The sequence below is a fragment of the Gasterosteus aculeatus genome, chromosome 12 (assembly GCF_964276395.1).
Source record: "Gasterosteus aculeatus chromosome 12, fGasAcu3.hap1.1, whole genome shotgun sequence".
Lineage (NCBI taxonomy): Eukaryota > Metazoa > Chordata > Actinopteri > Perciformes > Gasterosteidae > Gasterosteus > Gasterosteus aculeatus.
The window spans coordinates 5,791,782-5,815,455 of NC_135700.1; the positions used below are offsets into that span (position 1 = coordinate 5,791,782).

At 44.9% G+C, this 23,674-nt stretch overlaps 1 protein-coding gene and 1 long non-coding RNA gene across 2 annotated transcripts; one reads left to right on the forward strand and one right to left on the reverse strand.

The window, feature by feature from the left end:
* Window positions 1-14,264: 14,264 nt before the first annotated feature.
* Window positions 14,265-21,952, reverse strand: LOC120812309 (synaptotagmin-5). Its single transcript, XM_040168152.2, has 5 exons — window positions 21,612-21,952; window positions 19,469-20,466; window positions 17,188-17,359; window positions 16,153-16,319; window positions 14,265-15,684 (listed from the first exon to the last, which is right to left on the reverse strand). The coding sequence occupies exons 1-5, from the start codon at window positions 21,631-21,633 to the stop codon at window positions 15,535-15,537; spliced, it is 1,509 nt and encodes a 502-aa protein (XP_040024086.2). The 5' UTR covers window positions 21,634-21,952; the 3' UTR covers window positions 14,265-15,534.
* Window positions 20,344-22,157, forward strand: LOC120812316 (uncharacterized). The gene is made up of 2 exons (XR_005710583.2): window positions 20,344-20,461; window positions 22,011-22,157. It is a non-coding gene; the product is annotated as an uncharacterized LOC120812316 (long non-coding RNA).
* Window positions 22,158-23,674: the final 1,517 nt, after the last annotated feature.

The window sequence follows — 23,674 nt, forward strand, 5'->3', positions numbered from 1 at the left end:
ACTCAAGGGGCGTGGATAACCCCCACAGTTCGTATGTATCACTACGAAATTTGTATGTTCAAGATTTTCGGATACATTTTTACGAACAGGTTTGGTCTGAAACTGTCAGTTACGATGCTGACTTTTCATTCCTCAGCTTGATATATGGTTTGCGCAGAATGAAATTGTGGCGGGGCGTGGTTGGGTAGCTGTAGGGTAAATGGGAGGGCAATAGTTCAGGGAGCGATCCAGGGAAGAGGCATAATCAGCCTCAGCTGAAAGCAACTCCATCGTTTGTCTTTGCCTGTGTTTAAAACCACCAGTAGAGGCGGAAGAGGGGAGGGACAGAAAGTTTGTTATAAACATGAATTTAAATTAAAACATGAGAAAGAAATCAGACTACGGTAATCCTGTAATATACTTTTGTGACGTATGACACATGCATCCCTACAGAACTAATATTATTGATAATGGCTTTTTCTTTGGAAGAAAGTGGAAGAAAATGATCTGAACCACATAAGTACCTTTCTGAATGAAAATCCCCAAGATTCCTCAGAAAAAGACTTTTCTGGTGTTGCGAGATCAGATCTGACCAATAGTCACCTCAGTTGGAAAGCAAAGCGTGCTAGTCAGCGGACGGTCAGCCGATGTTAGGTAACTGTGTACTTGCCGCCTATTCCCCCGGTGCACGGGGTTCTTGGCCACCGTTCAATGGAAACAGATGGTTTTATTCACCACAAATGAATCATGTTAGAAACACACATGCACTCACTTACACACATACTGTGTACATGCAACCACACATACGGTCTGGCACATCAAATTAAACTGCCTAGTCTCCTTTGGCTCCATTCCCTCCAGAATCAAATTCATAAAACATATAATGCGACATTATAAAAGAACCGCAGCAAAGGCAGCTGTTGAAATGGCCGTCTCTGCTTCGTTATTACGACCACACAGGCCACAGGTTTCTTCTGTTCCCACGAAGGAGAGTCTCCTGTCTTGGTTTACTTTGGTTGTGGTTCTAATTTGCTGTTTGTCTATCTGCTTATAAGCAGGCAGGAAGAAATGTGTTTTTCATTCAAGGCTGGGGCCACATTTTGCATCACAACCAATTTGTAATTCATGGATAAAATAAAAAAATTGTGGAACACGTAAAAGCCTAGATATTTATCCTGGACATCTCAATGCAGATGGAATTTCAAACTGAAATGGGCACTCCTTTAATGCTCATCCTCCTTTAACCAATGAGGGTACACTGTATTGCATTTAACTTTAGAATTGACTGAACTACACAATTTATATATATACTGTATGTGCAGTATATGTTTCTGTGTGTGAGTGTTTTCATGCACATTAATCAGATAATTATTAATTAGATTACCTAACTACTACATTTCCTAGTCTGATCATTTTTTAGGTTTACACTTTTCACCGGAACATGTTTTATTAATAATAAATCTCGTACCGTCGGTCTTAAATTGCCTTCAGTCTGCAGGCTCAGGCCCAGCACAGAGTAAAGTAAGTCAAAATCAAAATAATATCACACAGTTTTAGTTGTGGGTCACCAACTCGTCAAGCAACAGCTTATAACTGACTTGATTCAAGCAGCAGTTTTTTTGTGATATATAATCTCAGACCTTGCAAAACCTCAAGTGCATCACAACACCTTTTTTGCTCTACATCAGCTCCAAGGGGCAAAGGTCTTGATGATACTTGATGAATATGTGTTTAATATTTAGAAGATATTGGCCTCGCTAGAAGCTTTATCTCTTCTCTCAGACAAGGCCATGCAAGTGGATGTTCATTATTTTGACATGTGAAATGATGTGAGCCTGGACAGCAGGAGGAGGTATAGGTGTTACAAATTCTTCTAGATCAGGGGTCTTCAACGTTTTTCAGGCCAAGGTCCCCCAAACTGATGGCGAGAAGGAGCAGGGACCCGCTATTCTACGGAGTTTGGTCCGCTAACTTTTATTTTTGAATTTTGCGCTCTTTAGACGTGAGCATAAACGAGCGATCTGATTGGCTGGTGCCTGCGCTGTCGTATTTGGATGAGAGGAGCTGTGAGTGAACCGGTGCCCAGCTTGAGAGCTGCTGTGGGAAGCTGAGTGTGTGTGAAAGATAACGTCTTCTCCATCAATTTATCCGTTCTCTACAATATGTTATATTCATGTTAATGTGTCTTTAAAGACAATAAATCAATAAATACAATTCTGATTCAAGACATTTAATTTTGTGGGAAAAAGAAAATTTAAAAAATCTTTTTTTAAATGTCTTATCAAAGATTTTACAACCGCCCTGCAGTACCTCCGCGGACCCCCTGTTGAAGACCTCTGATCTAGAACACGTTCCCACTCAGTCAGTGGAGATTTTAGGAAGAACGCAGCCCCACATTCCCCCATCACCCGGTGTGACTCCCCCGTCACCGCCGTGGAGTCTTTCCGCTTCCTGGGCTCCATCATATCCCAGGACCTCAAGTGAGAGCTGAACATCAGCTGAAGAAATTCAACCTGTCAAAGACGATGATGGTCCACTTCTACACGGCCATCATGGAGTCCATCCTCTGCTCCTCCATCACCATCTGGTACACTGCAGCCACAGCCAAGGACAAGGGCAGGCTGCAGCGCGCCATCCGCTCTGCAGAGAGGGTGATCGGCTGCAATCTGCCGTCTTCCAGGAGCTATAAAGACCCTTCTCACCCCATTTGTGCCCCTTCCATCTGGCAGGAGGCTGATGTCCATCAGGACCAAGACCACACGTCACTCACACACACACACACACACACACACACACACACACACACACACACACAGTTTCTTCCAGTCGGCAGTCAGGCTCATTAACAGGGCCCCGGTCCCCCCCTGACTGAATCTTACATCGCTTTTTCCACCGGTCACTCCCCTGAAGATATCTTCACACTCCATATGTAAACACGCTCGTCACTTTCACATACGCTCACATTACAGTTGTGTTGAATATAGTCATCTGTTTGCCTGTGCACTTTATTTTTATTCTTTTTTTTATTTTATATTCCTCTATATATATTCTTCTATATTATACTCTACATTTAAATTCCAAATTGAGCATGCCTTATTTTCCTGCACTGTGTTATCTGTCTTGTTGTCCATTGTCCAACCGCCATGTCAAATTCCATCCATGTCTAACATAATTTGTCAATAAATGTTCCTGATTCCTGATGCGGTTATTGTTGTATCTGGGTGGAGAAGCTCCACTCTTTCTTACTGGAAACAAGACACATGGTGGAGAAGCATCAAAGCTCGGTTATCAGTTGAAAGCACAAACTCACACAAGTATGTCAGCGGATGTGACTACACGCTGGTTTTGGTGCAAGTTTAGATCATCAAACAAGGCACTTCCCCAACAAGAACGAAGCTGCAATCTCTCATCTCAAGGACGTGATAAATCCATCTCTCCCACTGCACGACCTTCATAACGAAACTCTGAAACTACCCCCCCCCCCCCCCACCAGCACATCCAGCAGTCCCCTTTTACACTGCAGCTTTTAACCTTTGTCTCTGATAACCTTGAAGCATTACGACTTTCTCTTTTTTAAAACCAGTGTTGTTAAATGTTTTCTTTACCTTTATAGACTCTAACTTTCTCTTACAGTCATTTTAAAAGTTGGTGTATCCTTTCACAAAGCAAAAAGCAGATATAGCACAACGTTATGAGATACTATACTGCACGCACTTTCCTAATTTCTGGCATTTATTGATATTTTCCCAGTGAAACACCTGCACATCTAAGACATATTTGTGATCTTACTCACCAAGAAACAATAAAAGATCAGAGTTAGAAACTGTGACTAATTCTACTTCCTGGCAATGCATTTTGTCCTCCATCACCATTGAACACATTGGACGAAGTAATATTTCCCAGTCTCTGTTCGTACGCAGATCTCCCCGGCCTGATAAACACAATAATCACGATGTTATGTCACAGAGATAACTTACATTTACAAGTTTACTTAGAGGACACTTATATCTTAAGTGCTGTCATTAGCTACACAACCATCCAACACTGCTTGTCCGTGAAAAACTGACAAAACATGTATGAAGCCAGTCGGCCAAAGGCTCCATGTTTGTTTCTGCAATTCTGCTTTTATTCTCTGTTGCAAGGAAACTGAGGGAGTTTTGAAAACATGAGCTCCGCATACCTCTCTTATCATAGTAGACACTTGATTGTTGACACAGAAGCGATCCATCAGCGTCAGAAGTGATCATGTGAAAACCTCTTTTGTACGACTTGCGCATTGCTTAACTCAAATGATTAGGTGTTTCTAATGTTGAGCGGAGGCAAAAGTTAATAAATGGCCAAATAGTTGGCTTGCTTTTTTCTGTGTTTCTTTCCGACATCATTTTGGACAGTTTGGTGTTTGACATTGAAACAGAAAGCCACTGATTCAGTAGAGAACCAACTGCTGCGTTTACATGCCTCATCAGGTCTCGTTTTGGCATTTCGGCAGGAGTGGAGGTCAAGGTGTCGTCTATTACGTCTCACAATACTCACACTAACACGGGCCTGGATGTTTTGTCCCACAGGGATCTGTTATAAACTTAAAAACACTGGCATTGACATTTTATTGTTTCATAAGATTCAAACTGGAAAAAGGGTTCTTCCCTGCTTATAAAAACTAGAGATGTGGTGCAGCACAATGGAAAGTTGTTTTTGGAGAGTTGTTTTTTTTTCTTCCTGCCGCCAAACTGCTGTTCAACATCTGACTTTCAGTTTGAGAACCAGAACTCTTTTGGAAAACATTATGAACATTATTTTAATCCTTTTTTGCAGAAGGATTTCTGTGTTGAATGAAGGTGAAACACATGTGAATCATTCGTAAACAAATTGAACTGTCAGACTAATGAAATCAATAAGTAACCCATGATTTTTTGCAGTTCATCAAGCACTGTGAGTCATAAAGCCCTGTCTCCTTCTGCAGAGATGAGTCTCTGGCAACGCAGTAGTAAATAAATCAGAAGGAGCGCTCATGGAGAAATCAACCTTCTGCTTGTGCATTTAAAAGTGTACGAAAAGAAACAATGATGACTCACTATCCCAAGGAGGCAGTCTCTCTGTTGGCTCCGCCCTGGATGATGATACGGTGGTGGATAGATTAGCGCATGAAACATGAGGATGAAAGGCCCGTTTAACAATAACAGAGTTTCTGCAGTTGCAGCATCTTCACCGCTCTTGAATGAAAAATGGAAACGTTTTCACTGTCGTTTTTGTTGTGGGGGTAGATTTCTTTGTCAGGCGCAGTAACTTGAGCCTGGTTGTTACAGTTGGGCCACCAAGGATACTAGAGAGAGGTAGAAAACATTTCATCTAACTCTCAAAGAAGGGAAAAAAAATGAGTACTACTTGCAGAAACTTGGAGAAAATCATATTATAATGTTCTAACAGGTGTTGCAAAGCTTAGAAACACCACAGCAATGAGAAATCGCCTTTTGAGAATGAATTTTTTATTTTTTAACAAAAAACGTATGACCTCCATCGGTGAGTGGGACTTACTGTAAGTGTGTACGTGTACTGGCTCAGTGGGACATTCTGATAACTGAAGCTGACCCTCACGTACATCCCATCATCCAGGCCTCGGAGGGGGGGGGGGGTCCCGTCGCAGCACCACCGTGACCAGGCCGCTCTTTGTGTGTGTTCAGTGGTCGGTTTAATGGGGTAAGAAGCGGTGGCTATGTCTGGAATGCCTTCCGACGTGGCCGTGACCTCCTTGGTCGGGAGGGATTACGAGCTGTGGGAGAGGACCGGTCAGACCTGCGGATCAGCAGCACCACAGGGCCGTAAGGGAGAAGAGTCGCCCACTTGCAACCCTTGATTACCTTTCCGCACCCCCCCCCCCCCCCCCACTAACTATAGTGTCACTGACCCGTAAAACAAATATTAGAGGTGGGAAATGATTTATTTCTCTTCTTTACGGGACCGGTTCAATACTTTATCCTAGAGCACTACAGGACTTTCAAAAAAACCTTAGGGAATGTAACTTCCAGTGAGATGGTTTCATTTCCAGCATGCATTGTCACAGTATGAATCGCAGCCCTATTCCTGGCAGTCATCTACCACTTTAGCTAAACAGGGCCACATGCAGACGGACGTCAGACATGTGACAGTGAAATAGTGAGCGTGGTTGCAACTTTTTTTTCTCCCGGACGGCTTTAAATTTACACCCTGCCAGCGTGAAGTGGGGCGCTGAATGGGGAAAATGTGTAAATCTCCTCTGTGAAACTGCGAATTAAACAGCTCCGTAAAAGATAATGTGAAAACCCCTCGCCTTGAATCAGGCGGCGCAGTCGGGCTGCAGCTGTGTGGCCTGGGACAGACATTCCTGCACGCTGTAAGTCGCACAGAGGAGGTGGTAGAACAAAGCATGGGATTAGTCATCGTTCCATTAACCCTCCAGAGAAATATTGCATGTCTTAACTGACTTTGGAGGTGATGTTGTTCCAGAGGGGACCCGACACAGGGGGGGCTCATCGGGCCCGTTTCCCTCTGTAGTTGCGGCACGCTGAGCCAAAGCGAAGGGCCTGATCACTGTCCACACAGCTCCACATCAGCCGAGGCAATCGACTTTGATTAAATGGACACGGATAACCTTCCTGAACTAATCACATCGAATGGATGAATGACTACGACAGCATTTCTAATTAGAGCTGCGCACTCAATCTTAGCAATGAGAAACAAAAGAGGGTCCAGCGTTCATCCTGCAGAGGATCATTCACGCCTTCGTTACATCTCGTGCCGTCTGCACTGCTGCAGAGCTTTCGACTAGGTCCACTATTCGCACAGAGCTCATCTTATTTCTTCCCATTGGCTCAAAGCCAGGATTCACTTCACGGTTTTAGCTTTCCCTAATATAGCGCTGCATGGTCAGGCCCAGTGTACATATGGAACCGTGTCAGCAGTTCGGTCCACTGAGCAGAACTCACTGGTTGTCCTTTGCGCTCGACTGAAGTCTGAAGGCGACCGCACTTTTGAAGCAGTGGCTCTGATTTAAGCTCTTCTGTTAGACATTATACCCGAGGTCTTTGTTGAAGTCTTTAAAAAGGGCCTGAAGATTTGTAAACTACATTTAGTGTCACCTCGCGCACGCTTGTGTGTGATTTTTTCTTGTTTTTCCTTTTTTTATGTTTTTTTTTTAATGATAAGCACACCGGGTTGTACGATTTGGAATACTACAGTTGGTAACAGCTGTTATAAAACCTTTTTTAAATCTCTTAACGTATAGGCATTAAATTCCACATGGGTTTCCTGGCTACCACAAGATCCACTTTCTTGTTTATAAAGAAACACTACCTCTGTTTATGAGCAAGTATTACTGTCTTTGGCCATGTTTGGTGGAAACCATGTTTTTTTTTTACAATTTCCTTGTAGTCTCTTTGCTAACAGAATGCACATGCTGACAATATGAGACAAAACAGCCGTGTTCCCATGGTCACTGACCTTAATAAAAAACGTGTTCCATGATTTCCTTTATGAGGACGGGTGGGCACTTGTCCCTGCATGCAGACTCACAGGTCAGCACCTCAGAGGCACTGAGGGCCCATCTCGGATTTGTGAGATGCAATATAAACAAACGGAGAACAAATTGGACTTCAGGCAACAAATAAATTCTGCGATCCTTAACAAGGTTGGCTTTATTCTAGAAGAGGCAGTTTGAAAATGGGTAGGAAGTTGTGATTTTTACCACTGTAAAGGTTCCAGTAAACGGGAGCAGATGGGGACAAGCCTCACGTGGTAGAGCCCTCTAATTGCTCCGTGTAAATGTTTGGTTTTATTATTCGGCGGCCTTTAGTGTGTCCTGTAAATTTGCTGTTTGTGAAGGTAGTCAGACCGGGAAAAAGTACCAAGGAAGTTGTGTCATTAAAAAACAAGGATTTGCGCAAGCAGGGATGAATTAAAAGCCATTGATCACAGTAATCGTAACCAGCTGATCATGAGCAACAACAGAGACGGGAGTGTCCAGGAGGCAACTATCGGTTACTCAATGAACAGTGGAAACAGCGGATTCCTGTCCCACAGCACAGTTGTCTTTTTAAATCTCCACCGCTGTATTGAAGAAGGCAAACAAAGTGCTTTTAAGATATCACACAACAGCACTGAGCAGAAATGAGAACACGCAGTCTGTGAATGTGACAAGTGGGGCAGAACCTTCTTGCAACTGGAATGAATCCTCAGGTCAGGTATTAGTAACGGCTTCATTCTGACAACTGCCAGTTCCCTCGTGTTTGAACAAAACGCAGGAAGTGTGCCCTCTCGGTTGCCTCTATGGTAGATACGATTTGATAAAGGGCCCCGCAGTGTGTCCTTCCATGGCAGGAAAAGCAACTGATCAGTGGCCCCCAGGCCTGGTCGCGCCACAAACCCGATTATTCCAAGGACAGATCTTCAAGCTCTGTGGAATAAGACAGCGTAAAAACAAATATAAAGTTGATAAAAATGAGACAGTCCCATCTAGAGGTAATGAGAGACAATGACATCCAAAGTTAGGATGTTGGAAATGGAAGCAGGGCTTTGGGTTTGTTTGTGGCGATCTCGTGATATTCTGTCCTGATTTCAGTCCAGAACACCGGCAGACTGGTTGTCACAAACTTCTTCTCACACCAGCATGCCGGGTTCTCCTGGTGTCTTCACAAACGCAGAACCCTTACTCTCCAGTTCGCGGGTCTCTTGTGGTTGGGAAGCAACTCTTGAAGCCTTTTAAAAGCAAAGACCCAGGTCAGTCTCTGACTCTGACCGTACCGACATTTGCTGAATGTCTGGTTGTCGGGATGACTGTGACTGCGTGAATGGGTCTGTGTGGTCTGCGTCGCTGTGCAGCCCGACGTTCACCCCCCACCGTGCCAGAGAGCAAAGGCTGCAGAGGGGTTAATAGGATCTGGGATGGACTCTTTCATGGACACAGTCAGGACAATAGACACAAAGTCCTTCACACGAAGCGCCTGATCGAGCCAGAACAACTCAAACTGAGCGTTTTGTCTCAGGCTCTACGTCTGTCTGTCCCAGACACACCATCATTAACTAATACTTACTCACAGAAACATGAACTCTATCATTTAAATCAGACTTAAATCCAGCTAGGACAGCAGGTCGTACGTCATGCCCTCACAAATCAAACACCATAAAATGCCTTTCTTCTCTTTTTACAGAGCAAAAAAAAAAAAAAACGCTCCAGAAACGCCCAGAGCTCAACGTCTGTCCATCACGCTGTCACATCATAATCATCCGGTTTACGCGTCCCCTGGCAGGCCAACAGAGCCGAGGTGACGCAGCACGGTGGGTGTGGTGAGCTGTTAGCAGTGAGGACGGCGGCTTGGCTCATCCTGCACGGATTAGAACAGTGTCAATGTGTGTCAGACTGAGACTGAGGGAGCCTTCGCTCCGCTTTGTCTCTTCTCTCACAGTTCACTGTTGCTCCCTTGGATCTGATGCTTTCTGGGGATTCTACATTCTATGATTGGTGGAGAAGTGTCATTTCAAATGAAACATATACGTATAAGATTAGCATGTTGTATTTAGTATAAAATAAGTGTTGTCTGCAGTATGTTCCTTTCCCCCACAGGATGAACAGTTATCTCAATAAGATGGAGCTTGTAACCCCGACGGTCAACAGTTTACATTCCCATCATGTGTTAAACAAAGACTGCAGGACATTTAACCCCAATATTGGTCTTCTGAACATGTGTTTGTGTTGTATTGCGTCCTCGCGTGTATAAAACGTAATCACCCAATGTCATAATACACCTTTAAACGTTTTAACCATCACATGTTTCAGTTGCGAAACTAACAGATGGGTTAAAAAAGGTGGAGTATTGTATTGTGAAAAGCTGTGTGACCATGATGCTTTTCTTCACTCAACACTGACACGTTGGGAAAAGTGGGATTCTTTGAGGAAAACTCTGATTCGTGATCACAGCATCACAGCATCGTCAGACCCATCAAAAGTTCAAACGTGTTCCGTGCAGAAGGGCCTGTCGGCAAACACAACACTGGGGAGAGTTCGAATAGAAACGAGTGTCATGTGTTTCTGCTTAACGTCTCCCGTTGTTTACATGGAGACGACAGAGGCACACTGAGTCCAGCTGCTCTGGAACATTTGGGCCTCATGGTCTTCGACACATCTTCATTGTAGCTCTCTCCCTGCAGCTGCAGTCTGGCACCCTGCTGTGCGTTCAGCGGGGACAGTTTGTTGTGGCGGAGATGTGTGTGCACGAGTTTACCGTGTATAGTTGAACACCTGCTGAATTGCAAGCACATTTAATTTGGGCTTTTTTATTTTCATAAGCTAAACGCAGGTGAATTTATCAGACTCATGCAAAACTTGCCTGTATGGAAATGATTAGCTGATTATTCGTGAACAGATAAAGCTGATAATCCCATCCAACGCATATATATTTCCACTATTTGTCTGCATGGTGCAACCTTCGCTTCACTAGCTGATAAATAGTTTAAATCCAGACATTTTGGAGGCTAAATGGTGTAAATAGAAGGACTCCATTTAGCAATCTCCCTCACCTCAAGTTAGGAATGGTTAAAGAAATTGACCCCATTCATTACTGTCCGATTTATTTAGATTGGAGAGTGTTTTAGGGGAAGGGTATAAAGAAAACCATAAAAATGCTGGGTAGGGTAATGCTTTATTTTTCATACAGTAAAAAATGTAATTTATGAAGTTAGTTTGGTCCACATATGGATGCATGCGGAGCGGGATGTTAAAAACACATCTGTGAGAGAGTTTGTTTTCTCTGCCAGCAGCCTGAACGGCGTCCTTGTCTTCTTCGATCCAGCAGGCATTTGATCCGTTGCCGATAGACTCGAGACCTCTGACCGCGTCATTTCAGGGCTCACAGCAACCTGAGCTGGTGGGGTCAAAGTTCTGAGCTGGCGCAAGAGGGCATGAAAGCTGGTCCGATCGTGACGGAGCGTTCATTAATCATGGTCACGGAAGGTCCTTACACAAGCGACGCTGTGGCTCTCTGATCCTGCAGCAGGTCCATAGTGGGCTCCAGATGTGAAGGCCCACAGTGGGGTCATTTGCACACACGCCACAGGTTCGTGCAAAAACATTGTCTTGCACATAACACCCTTGTGCATGCACACGCACAAACAGGGGATTTTATAAAATCGTGTGCAGGATTTTGCCTTCAAAGAGCGGAGTGGTAAGGTGTGTTTGTTTTGACCTTGTGTAGCTTGAACGTGCCGTCATTGAACCTCTGAGGTGGAGACAGCAGCTTCCACAGGGAGACGCAGGGCGACGGCCGGGCCTTTGATGCTCTTTGTTCCACAGCCACCTAGTGAGTGTGTGAGTGTACGTGTACTGAAGTGACCTGATTCTGACTGCTGTATCGTTTCAGCAAGCAGGTGCTTTACCCCAAGGATCCACAAGGGGGCGACCTGGAGGCAGCTTTACTAGAAACCGTTTCACTCTCACAATCATTTCTTTCTCTTAAATTACCGTAAGTAATTGAAAGTGCAAGTTTCATTTATTATTATGTCATATCTTAATATCCACATTGTAAATGTTTGCTGGTAAAATATGGTTTTATGATGATAGCCTTATGTGACCTTATGTGCCAATGCAGCATACATGTTTCACTGCAGTTCTAATGCAATAAGCATGATTACATTTCCAGCACACCAGAAGACTGGAAGTAAACAAAGTTGCGTTAACTGCGTTAAAGAAATGTTATTGCATTAATCTCGGCCACATTAATCGCATAGATTAACGGTTCAAATTTGACAGGCCTACTAAAAAGATAAAATATTCATCCTATAGTATATTGAAAAAACTCCTATAATATATTGACCATTACCTAGTAATATACAGTAGTATGTAGAATAATGTTATTAAAAAATCCTAGTACAGGACGTCGGAACGAAGACAAAAATTGTAGAAAAGCATGTTAAAGATAAATTAAAAGTTTTGATGAACATGTGTAAATGTGTAAATGTGTCATTGTATAAACGTCTCAATATATGTCAAAATAATTCAACACATTCACAGACTTAAGGATCATTTATTTGCATGTTGAGGAATGTAACCAGCAGCAACAAAACTGGAACAGCCTTAGCTCCTAGCTGGGTTAGCTTAGCTTCTCGCCTCTCCAGGCAACAGCATGTGGTCTTGCAGGCCGGCCTGGGTGGTCGTCCATGGCGGCTCTGATGGTCCGCTACCCACACGTTTTTCCAATCCCTAAGCTCATGAGTTTCACTCTGTCATATGTTGAAAAGCGCTCCATTGATAATGAAGAAAAGATTATAAGACTTGATTATAAGATTGTCGACTGTAATAGTATTACAGAATCATATCCCCATAGATTTGACCCATTTACACATCTGAGACGATTGTCCATACACATCAACACATGTGGCGAATCAGCCAGTGCATAAATAATGACAAATATATATTGTTTCCATTATTACATTCTCATCATATCTAGTGAGGCAGCGTGTTTCTTTGTCTCAATGCGCTTTTTTTATGTTCCTAAAGAAAACTGAAAACGTTGTTGTCCTGGGGACGTTGGTTTGTCCATGTATGTGGCCCGTCTCGGCCTCCAGCTTAGCGCAGCGGAGGTCGCGCCCCCTCCGGCACCACGAGGCTCTGCTGTCTCCTCAGATGAAAGCCGGAGCACAGTGACGAGCAATGCGTGTCAGACGCGGCAAATGAAGCAGGGCAAGACTGAGGGAGTGACTCGCTGATGCGTCATGCAGTTCAGTGTGCGCAGGATGTTGAAACCCCCAAAAGCCTGGAGATCATTAGCTCCAAAAGCCTTAGCCAGATGTAATGGTTAACACTGATGCTAATGTCCCACACCACCACCAGATATTTTCCCACACAAAGCCACCTGGGTAGGGCTCACGCAAAGGGATGCAACTCTGTCAGTACGCTCAGTGCACTGTTTCAGAAGGGAATGAACTTCTGTCCTGGCAGGTGAGGCGGAGGAGCTGGTGCGTGTGGATCAATACAGCAGGAAAAGTCCAGGGCAGGTGTTCAGGGACTGTGAGTCAGAGGCTGCTGCTGAGTGAACCGGACAGAGTTAGCGCTCGCTTCATTTTCTGTCCATGCACAGGAGAGAACAAAGTGTGCCGTCCTCTCGGTGTCATGCTAGTGTCTTTTTTTATATCTCTGATTGTGCAGCTCCTGTTTCCTATGAAACTCATTTGGTCTGGTTCAACAAAGTAACCAGAACCAATGAAGGAGTGAGGTGAGAGGTCAGCCAACAATGGGCACGTTCATTAAATAGGAAAGTTGGAACTGCCTTTAGGCAAAGGGAGTTAGAGGGTCAGAGGTAAAGCATCGGAGAGCTCTGCCTAATGAGCTAAAGAGCTACAACGCAATCTGCTGCAGGAGGATAAACACCAGCTAGAGACCATTTTTTCCCCCACAACCTGGCAAGTCAAAATGTTGTAATTATTGCTTACAATTGGGTATTAACTCTTAATGAGGCCATTGCATGAACCATTAATGTGTGACGTATCACTGCAGCCTGAGAACCTTTGTGTGTCCCTGTGCTAAATGCAAGTATACTCCCACATCCTCCCCTCTGCTGCTCTGAAGCGGCTTCACTTTGCCTCCTCCAGCAGTGGAGGTCAGATCAGCCTTTTCAGCCTCATGCCAGGAAGTTTATTTCATATTGACACTAAACAGGATGTGCAGTTTTCTGTGCTTTCACGTTAACAGGATTTATCAGCAAGCTCTACAGAAGCAGCTTGGGAGAATATTTGCCCAAATTCAATGAATTAGTCAGTATTGAAAATGTCCCGCTTTATAAAAAAGAATATAAGATACCTCCTTGTACACTGAATAAAACAACATGGTCATATGCAACTGTGTGAATGTGTTTTTCATCCAATGGGCTGATGAGACATAGATGCGTATTTTACACATCAAGATGGTTTTCGGATGTGTGCGCTAGTGTGTGTGTGCTGTTACTGTATGTGTGTATGTGGCAGTCGTCACATTTGTTGGGTGATCTAATGTGACCTACGAACATTCTAGGAGCCAGATTGCTTCATGTTTGGATTGGACATCATATATGTCTATTTAAAACAAATAAAAGGGGCCCACTGTGAGGAGGAAACAGAAACAAAGACTTAGTCACAAGGACAGCAAAGACGGATTTGATGTTGCTTTAGATGAGCTATCTTTTAGAGTTTAAAGTAACTGTTAGCGGAATGAGAACTCTATGAAATGCCCACATTGACGTGATCCCCTTCACAAAGACATTTAATCATTCACAAGCGTCATCCAATCCTTACAATAAATTCATTTATTTCAATTTCTTAAAAATTGCCCCTTTTAACAGTTACGGTTAAGACAATGCATGCCACCAGCAGCATCTACATGGTCAATATACAATAAATACAAACACAATAACTCCTTCCCCAAAACTTAACCATCCAACCCTTCTTTGCTTGAAGAGCTATTATTTCCTGTGCAAGTCTCTCTGAAGTACAACACAATGTAAAACATCTATTTCAGTTTCTATTTAACAATGTTCCATAAAATGTATGTATGTAAGTTATTATTCAATCAATTTAATTTGTATTTTTCAATGAGACTTCTCCTGTATTAAGAAGCATCTAAATAAAAAAGCCAGTATCAAGGGAACACATGACCCTCAGTCATGTTGTTTGGTAGTAATGCTGCTGTCATAATCTGGCTAGCAAACAGACAAAGCACACGGCCCTCTTTGTTCCATCTGCTTTGTCTTAGTGAAGAATACAGTGGTAACTTTCGGCAGAAGTCTTGAAATCTTACGTAAAATATGCATTTGGAACGGAGCCGTGGCATCTGTGAATGTTTAGAGCAGCTTTTCCGTGGACAATAACCCTACAGCCATGGTGTCAAACTCAAGGCCCGCCGGGGGGTCCAGTGCGGCCCGCGGGATGGATTTGCTGTTGTGAGAATTACAAAAAGACATAAATTGCATTTCTCTAAAAGTAGCTGCTATTCCTAAAAAGTCCACTGGGGGTCGCACTCTGTGAGTGAGCGCACGCGTTAGACCAGGGGGACCAGGCCGGTAGATCACCTGCCATTGGACGAGAGGCTCGTCGTGTTGTCTTTATATCGATTAGTTTTGCGCTCCAGGTATGCAACTCCGTATTGTTATTGTGGGCGAACTGGCAGGGGGGGGTAGACGGCCATGGCTTGGATTGACAGTGCCCCCCCCCTCCGAACATCCGCGTGACACCCCTGTCCTACAGTAATTCAATAACCTTACATATTAACAAGTAGAGGTGTTTGTACAAATACAATACATATGACAAATACTCCGTAGCTTTTGACATTAACATGTGTGGCCTCTGGTCACAAGACAAACAGTAGCACAACAACAGAATGATAGAGTCATACAGAATACATACATTGATCCATACATTGATCCGATATTTGTCTCCTCCCAAAACAGAATGATACTTTAATTCATTAGTAGGTAATGGACATCCATCAATGTAGTCAAAGCCACCAAAACTCATCAATAGACCTTAAAAGGTCCAGCGGCACCATCACACATTCAGCCAGTCCTACGGCACGTCCGATTGGATGGTGTGCCAGCGAGCCGTCTCAGTTTGCCCCCGACTGCACATTTCCTCCCAGTGTGCCTGTCCCGCCCCGGAGGCATCGCCGCCAATGGACACGCGACCCAGAACGCTGCTCTTAGTGTAGAGACGGCCCTGTCGATTCAAAAGAGATGGCTGGATTCAAAACCTCTGTCGACTCTGACGGCTGTCACTTACCCGAATCTTTCAGCATATTAACATCAACCGCATGTCGCTGTTTGACATGTAATGTGTGTACAACCCGCTTTCACACCTGGCAATTCAAATAATGCAGCTTCTTGGCGTCTGACACCAACGCGTGCAGCACTGCTCTGTTCCTGTGCCAAAGTAAAAGAACAGTGTGTGTTCGTTTGACTGTGAAACTAATGTTTGTGCTGTTACTCAGGTGACTAGTTAATGAGTCAGGGGAGGTCAAAGAAAAGATCGGGGTCGGCGTAAACTTGACGGAGGAAGTGGTTTTGTTGCCTAAACCCAAGTTGAAGAAGACAGAGCGGAAACCTAGAGCTTCATAGTTTGAAGGTCTGCACCGCTGAACAGGAGGACGTGTTGCCGCATTGGGGAGTTCGACAAATAGCTTCCTACCTGCATGACGATAAACTCAAGCACCAACGGCAGCTGAGTGATGTCACCAGAGGGCAGGTCGAACAGGAACGGGGCGTTCCAGACCGGGTTCGGACCGCTTGCCCCTTTGGTCTCCTTGGTAACGATTACTTTTCCATCCTGACGCAGGTTGATGACAACGTAGTGGTCTGTAGGAAAATAATACATCCCCAGTGATTTATTTAGGATTTCTTTTCATGTCATATTTACTGAGTTCGACAAAAGGTGTTGAAATATAGAGGAGCTGTCAACATTTCTGCGGTTAATGCATTAATCTGCGCTCACTGATATCTATTGTGCTGCGTTTTTTCACCTCCACATGGGACGGTCCCACAGAGGAGTCGCTCCCCACTGTCACTGTTCATCATCTGCGTCGTCGCCTTAGAAATATGATTTCCCTCGTGTATCCAACGAAGCATGCACATTGGATTTACTCAAATGAAAGTCATGCATATCTGCAAACAGCATGTACGTATTTGGACAGACGTCGGGAACAACTTCATTCTGAGCAAACGCGCAAACAACAAAGCCTCAAACTGTCACTTTAAGTGCAGAAAACCAAAACATGGGGGTTGTTTTCCTGTTGCAGAATTTCCTGCCGTCTCCTCTCCTCACCAGCATCTTCAAAGCAGAGCTTTAAATCAGATGCTGTGAGATATGCTTCAGACAGGAGCGGAAATGACAACGGGCTGATTGGATCCTAATCTCGTTATAACACAAGCCAATCCGGCTTCTCTCCCATCAGCCTTGTTACCCGCAGCAGCATGAAGCTGTTTCCCACAGAACAACTAGTAGGTCCAAGTAGGTCTGCTAGATATGTAATTATGCAATAATTTGCTTGTTGTAGCAAATTAAAGGAGATGATATTATAAGTATTGTGTTTCAGCTTGTTTCTTAGTCTCATAGTGTCCAAAAATTGAAGGACAAAAACTAACAATTGATAATTGTTGCGTCACTGTCCACAAATGATGTTCCTGTTGTTAGCTCACCCGCGTGATACAGGAGGCCTGTGTTTACCTGCAGCTCCCGGGATCCGTGTCAGCTTGGTCAGATTCTCAGCCTTTCGGACCATCACCTTGACGCGCTGGGCTGGCGTCTGGTACTGCAGCAGGACGAAGAGCTGTCCCAAAACACGCGGCGCGCACACCGAGCTCTTCCTTCGACCCAGTGTTTCCTGGGAACTCACGCTCTGAGGGTGGGAAGCGTACGTTTAAAAAAATAATGTAAATGAGAGATGTGGGGTAATAATTTGTCTTTCACCCGACAGATGTTCCCTTCATCCGTTGAGAGGCTGAGAATGAAAGGAAACCGAGGGAAGGAACCAAGAGAAAGGAGCGGATTCAAGCTGTAAAGCACTTAAAACCCCACGCTCATCAGCGTGTTTACGCAGTTCCCTCAGTGATTCCACCAGAATCATCGATGCAGTTCCTCTTCATTGGGGATTTTGCCTCCTGTCTAAAGTGAAGGAACAAGTTAGGAGCATCAGCCCGCCGACAACTTCCATGAGGCCGGGCAGCAGAGTGTGAAGGTCAAGTACAGTTTCGGTTCAGTGCCTTTGTCTGTCGCACGTCACACTGCCTTCCAACGAGGAGAGATGTCAAACAAAACTGGCAAGATTTGTTTCTCTTTCTTTGACCGTTAGTAGGCTTGTGTGTGATAGTCAAATGATATAGAGGGGTCGAGTTAGGGGCCTCTCTGTAGTGTCATATTGTTGATAGAAATATTGAACTTCCCAACCAAACGGGAAAAAACAGAGCATCTTTTTGTACTTTTTGTAATTGTGTGTGGAGCCAAAAGAGCTGGAAGAAAAGGTGAGCATCTAGCAAGGCAAAGACACAGCAACATCATCTCAATTGTCGCTCACAACATTTAGCATTAATATTCTACCGGGATTCCCATGATGCTCTGTTCTTAAAGCTGGACCCGGAGATACTATTTCCTGTATATTTTGATCAGTGATTCTTTGTTTTGTCATCACTGCATGCGTCCCTACTTATGCCTTTCTGACAAGAGAAGTTTGGGGTCATTAACATGAATGTTGTTTGTTTGACAACGATAAATAGCTTCCAAGGATGATAAGAATTAGCAGCCTTGGCGTGATCAAACTCAACACGCCAACCTGGTCCATGACACAGATTACAAAATCCAGAATGCACCCACATAAAGCGACGGGGTGCCCCGTTAGGTGGATTTCTCCGTGCAACACCAGCTCTTTCCCTGCAGCCCCACCTCCACCCAGTGACACCCACCTGGCAGCTGCTTTCATTCAGAAAGAGGAAGGTAATTCTGTGTGTAAATGGCATGAAAGAAGACAAAGTCAAGCACATCTGGCTTTGGTTTTCACATATTTGCAACATTTATGTGCCGAGACCACGCAAAAACCCCTGTGACCGAACACAACACTTTTTAAACCCAGATAATAATGCCCTCTGGCAGCGTTTCAACAGACCGACAGAGGGCACAGCGTGGGCGCGCTGCCAATTTGCAGCACTCTGCTTGTTTGCTCTGCAGTCGCTAACAACGACGTCACTGTGACTAACAACGGTGGAAAAAGGGCTAATGGGAGACCTGATTAGACGCCACATTCCTTCATGGATAAAACATGATAGGCGCCATTTATAGGTGTGCCTGCGTAGTTTCCTATCCGTTATATCAACTAAAAGAAATACAGATTGTTAAAAAATTTTTTGAAAGAAATCACCTACGTAGGTCCTCTGAAATCAGAGTGAGATGTGCATACAGTCACTGCCCCAAAAAGTATTTCCACGGATAACACAAAGACATCCGTTGTCCACCCTGCTTTGATCTGCATTCAGGATAGCGACACCACGTCTCAAAAACACAAACACCCGACAAACCAGTGGCACGTTAATTCCGTCCGTGCCAAATCTAGATTTCATCTGCAGATAAGAAATGGACCGAGTCACAGTGATGTCACCCATTGTTTCTGTTCTCTTTGTGTGCACCTCTCGGCCCAAGCTCTGACTACAAACTAGGAGGGATTAGCTTGTATTTAATCAATTAGGTGTTTCATATTTGCTGTAGTTTGGCGCAGAATAAGGCACAGAGTTATTTGCGTGACCTTAAAGCAAATTGTGTGGAGCTCATAAACAACTGCTCATCATTGGGTTGACCTGACTTCTTGGCTCATAAGGCCTGTTTGGGGTCCAGTCCAGGTTCCGACAGCCCTGTCCTGCTCGGGTGTTCAGTGTTTTCATTCATGTTCCTAACTGCACTCGTTCCTTTTCAGGGCTTAGTTGCATTCATCAGATGATTGAAACACACAATCGCTGCATACCTTTTTCAGCTTGCTTTTGGTCGGGCTCAGCTGCCTGGTGTAGGTGATCGTGGTGTCGGGCTCCCAATCCATCTGCTCACAGGGCAGCTCCACCACCCCGAGCGCGGCCTCCCTTAAGCCGGAGAAGTCCCTGCTGTGGACGGCGAGTCTCAAGGTGCAGCCGCGCAAATCTTCCACGGCGCCCACCTGCAGCACGAAGCTCTGGCTGTGGAGGTCCGGGCTGAGGCTGCGGCGCCGATAGGCTATCTGCTGAGGGGTGGTGCAGAGGGGAGGAAGGCTGGCCCGGACGAACACACCGGTGCGCCTTCGACTGGCCCCCGAGACCCCCAGGACGTTGACTATGAGGCTGCCGCAGGCCGAGGAGAAGAGCAGGGAGAAGTGAAGGAGAGCCGCCGGCTTTGAGGAGATGGAGAGCGAGTTAGAGCCATACTGAGAGAGACGGGGCTCGCCCTGCTGGCCCGGAGAGCCGGCAACGGTCAGTCCACTGCTCTCGCCGTAAAGAAGACTCTCGCCGCTCACGGTGCTGCGCCGACCCATCGCCCGACGGGACATGGACGCCAGGCCCAGCTTCGTGAGGGAGGGCAGGGAGGCTCTGCCGTGACGCGGAGACTTGTTGGGCGAGCAGGGAACGGCCGGGGTGCTGAGACGCCGCATCGGGAAGGAGGACCGCGGCGACGGCACCAGCTCAGCTGACCCGGTAGGGCTGCGGTCAAAGCGCAGGGAGGTGAGGTCATCCTCGGAGGGAGGAGAGCTGCTCTTAGAGGAAGGGAACTCCAGCACGTCCCCATCCAGCTCCTCGTACTGCTGCTTGACAGGCTGGGTGCACGGAGACGGAGTCAACGTTACGGTCACCCTCTCGACGCGATGGGGAGACAGGAAGACGGCCTCCTTGTCCTCAGATGAAACGGACTTCCTTCTGCGACAGCAAAAGACGCAGCTGAGAACCAGGCAGCAGCAGACGACGGCCAGACCCACAGCCAGCAGGATCTGCAGGTGAACTGCACAGACATCGTGTTCGTGGGGTTAATGAGGGGAAAGCCAGCAGTTTGGAGAAAGAAATGGGAGGAAAATGGAGAAGAGATGTAGAGACATCAGATAAAATACAAAAAGAGCCGTTATTCTGACTCGAAACATGATCGTGTCGCGTCTGCACTTCCTTGTGTGTGTGTGTGTGTGTGTGTGTGTGTGTGTGTGTGTGTGTGTGTGTGTGTGTGTGTGTGTTTGCGTGTTTCTTACACATTCGTGGTTAGCATTGGGATTTTAAACAGTTAAACCAGTCTGAATAAAACCATTTCCCTCCACACTGCCAACATTGCTGTACATATTCCGGAGTGTGTACCAGCACTTCACACAAACTACTGCTGCACGTGTGCTTATTACAATCACAGCTGTACACCGTTACATCAAATGCAAATTTATTCATATCTCCCTGAAATGAAAACCTTTAAAAACAAAAATGTTTTATTTAGAAATGTTCTGTGGGTAGCCGTGTAAATGCTGATGGAGGTGGCCGAGTTTTCTGAGGGAGAAGCACAAAAGCGGAGCTCTGATTGTCCATTTGGCATCATATAATGAGGGTGTGTGGTTGGATGACTCATGCATCACACACACTGATGGATAGCGGTTCAAACAAGTTGTTTAGTCTGGAGCGAGGAAGATAATGTGTAAAAATGCCCCAATAACTATCAGACATCTCATCAGAAGAGACTTAAAGCACTCAGCATGAGTGCATATAAAAATGTGGTCACTATGGAAGCCAGTAAGCACCACCTGTCAGCGAGGATGCACGCAGCCACTTCTGTGCAGGAGCAGGCAGCTCCTCACACTCCATTAAGAGATGAAGAGCAGAACGGCTGAATGCAGCAGCAGCAGCGATGATGGAAAACTAAAGCTAATGGGGTCACTCTACAAATATGTGTCAGACTTGCCAGCCGATGGACACGATTAAATACCAAATGAGGTAATAGTCCAAACCTATAAGCTGTGCCCATTCAGCATTCGTGTGCATTTAGTTACTGCAGTGTCCTGGTAGACTTCCCCTACTTGTAATTACTTTACATTAAGCTAGTGGAAATCATTCATGCAGAGACAACAAAATGAGGGGACAAGGCGATGAGAGTGAAGAAAGATGAAGACTTCCTACCTGCCAGAGCGTACTGCGACATGTTGCCACACAACTCGATGTGCGCGTCGAGTCAGTGCGACCGCTGCTTAAGAGCGCGTCCCATCGCCAGCACGCAGAGACCCGCAGTCCTCCAGCCAATGGCCCGCTGTCCTCCAGCCAATGGCCCGCTGTCCTCCAGCCAATGGCCCGCAGTCCTCCAGCCAATGGGTCTGCTGCGCCCGCTGCGCCCGCTGCGCCCTTTATGTCCAGCGCGCCGACCGCGCGTCGGACGCAGGAAGAGGTCACTGCCTCACGGGCGGTTTGACAGAGATCACAAAGCGGACATATCACATAGGAGATAGAACAGCCCAGAGGTGTGTGTATGTGTTAAAAAATATATTTTTTTATTCATTAATTTCTTGTTTTCTTGTTTCCCAGCAGTCACTCGAGGGACTCGTGCCAAGGCAGAATGTTGTTGTCCCCCCAGCAAACTGCCATGGAATGATGTGACGTTGTGATGAGCATGTCTATGCCAGAGGAAAAGTTATTGAATTTACATAAATTTCTCTCTAAATGTTTGAAAAAGTGACTTGTCGTGCTCTTTTGTTCATATGATAATGCTAAATGTAGCAAAACTGTGCAGGATTTTAGAACATGCGACATTTTACAAACGGCGCCCCATACATGTCATAACAAGATTGGAAATATTTGGGATTCACGATAATACGATATTGTTTTAGGAGTTTTAGAAATTTTAGGTGTTTTCAGAAAATATGCTTAAAACTTGCCCTAAAATGGCACCAAAATGTACTGGAATCACTTCACTGCTTCCAACAAGCAGTTCAGTTGCTTGTTGGACATATGTAAGAACATATGTATACAAAAAAAGGAAGTCGGATGTTTTAAACATTGAGGACATACAGTGGACTGTTACAAGTCCTGTCTGCACAATGCAGCCTTTATTCTTTGTTGAACGTCAGTTACCATCCAGACAATGTCACCATGTGTGTGTGTGTGTGTGTGTGTGTGTGTAAAATTGACATATTTAAACTAAAATATAAATACTAACATTTAAAAAAGACTAGGGCTGTCAATAGATTAAAAAAGATGAACTAATTAGTTTGCCACTCATCTCCCTTCTGTTTGATACGTGGAGGAATTTCTAATAAAGACTTTCCAGCTATTGCAGAATATGCTGTTTTACTTCAGGTGGTTTACACCTGTGAAACAAGCAAGCAAAATACATACTTTAAATTTCTCATAGTTCTCCAACTAAGTGTCGTCACACTCGTTTTCTATATGGACATCCTCGGCCTGAATGCTTCTAAGCTTCTTATGACTCCCAGGAATGACTCAGATACCCATTTTAACACACACAGGAAGATAAATACAGCATCTTACGAGAAATATGACATAATATTCCTTTTGGCAAACAGAGGAACAGTTCATGAACCATGGTTCATGGACTCGGTTATGCTATAAATATGGTGACCCGAGGCCAAAGGGGCTCGTAACGGAAGTCTTATGTCGCTCCCGATTAAAGTATTAAAACACCCCGGGTCCCATTTCTCTGCCTTTGTGTGGGTGGACAAATATCCTCCGATGTGCAAACGCAAGAATGAGCTCCCCATTAAATACACACATATTAGCATTATCCCTCAGTGTGTCGATAACCCCGCAAACTCTTCAAGAGTAACTTCATACTGGGACACTCTCAGAATAACCCGACCACACAGAGCTGGTTATAGCTATATAGCTGTATGAATGTCCTTGACAAAAGGAGTATTTTGTGGAAAAATGTTTCTAGTTATAATCATCGGGAAATGAAGAGGATTCAGGGATGTTGTACTGCCTTGTTGGTGTCTTTCTGGAAAGAGCTTGTTTTAGTTGAGTATGTGCGACTTAATAATAATAAATAAATCTCTGGGAATCGACAGATCTGAATCTCCAGTGTGTTCTGAGAGTGTGTGTTACCGAAGGTTCCTGGTACCCAGAGAGTTTGTGGTACCAAAAGTTAGTTCAACTGCAACAAGAAACGTACTTATCTTTTGATTTTGTGTGCTCATGAAAGAACGTCAAAGTGTAAATTATATTCAGAAAGT

Bases quoted from the DNA above. Each gene is read 5' to 3' on its own strand.
- LOC120812309 (XM_040168152.2), bottom strand. From the start codon at position 21,633: ATGTCGCAGTACGCTCTGGCAG. The intron at 20,467-21,611 runs GTAGGAAGTCTT...ATGTCTGTGCAG, and splicing joins GTCGCAGTACGCTCTGGCAG to TTCACCTGCAGATCCTGCTG. The intron at 16,320-17,187 runs GTAAACACAGGC...ATTTTCCTACAG, and splicing joins ACGGATCCCGGGAGCTGCAG to ACCACTACGTTGTCATCAAC.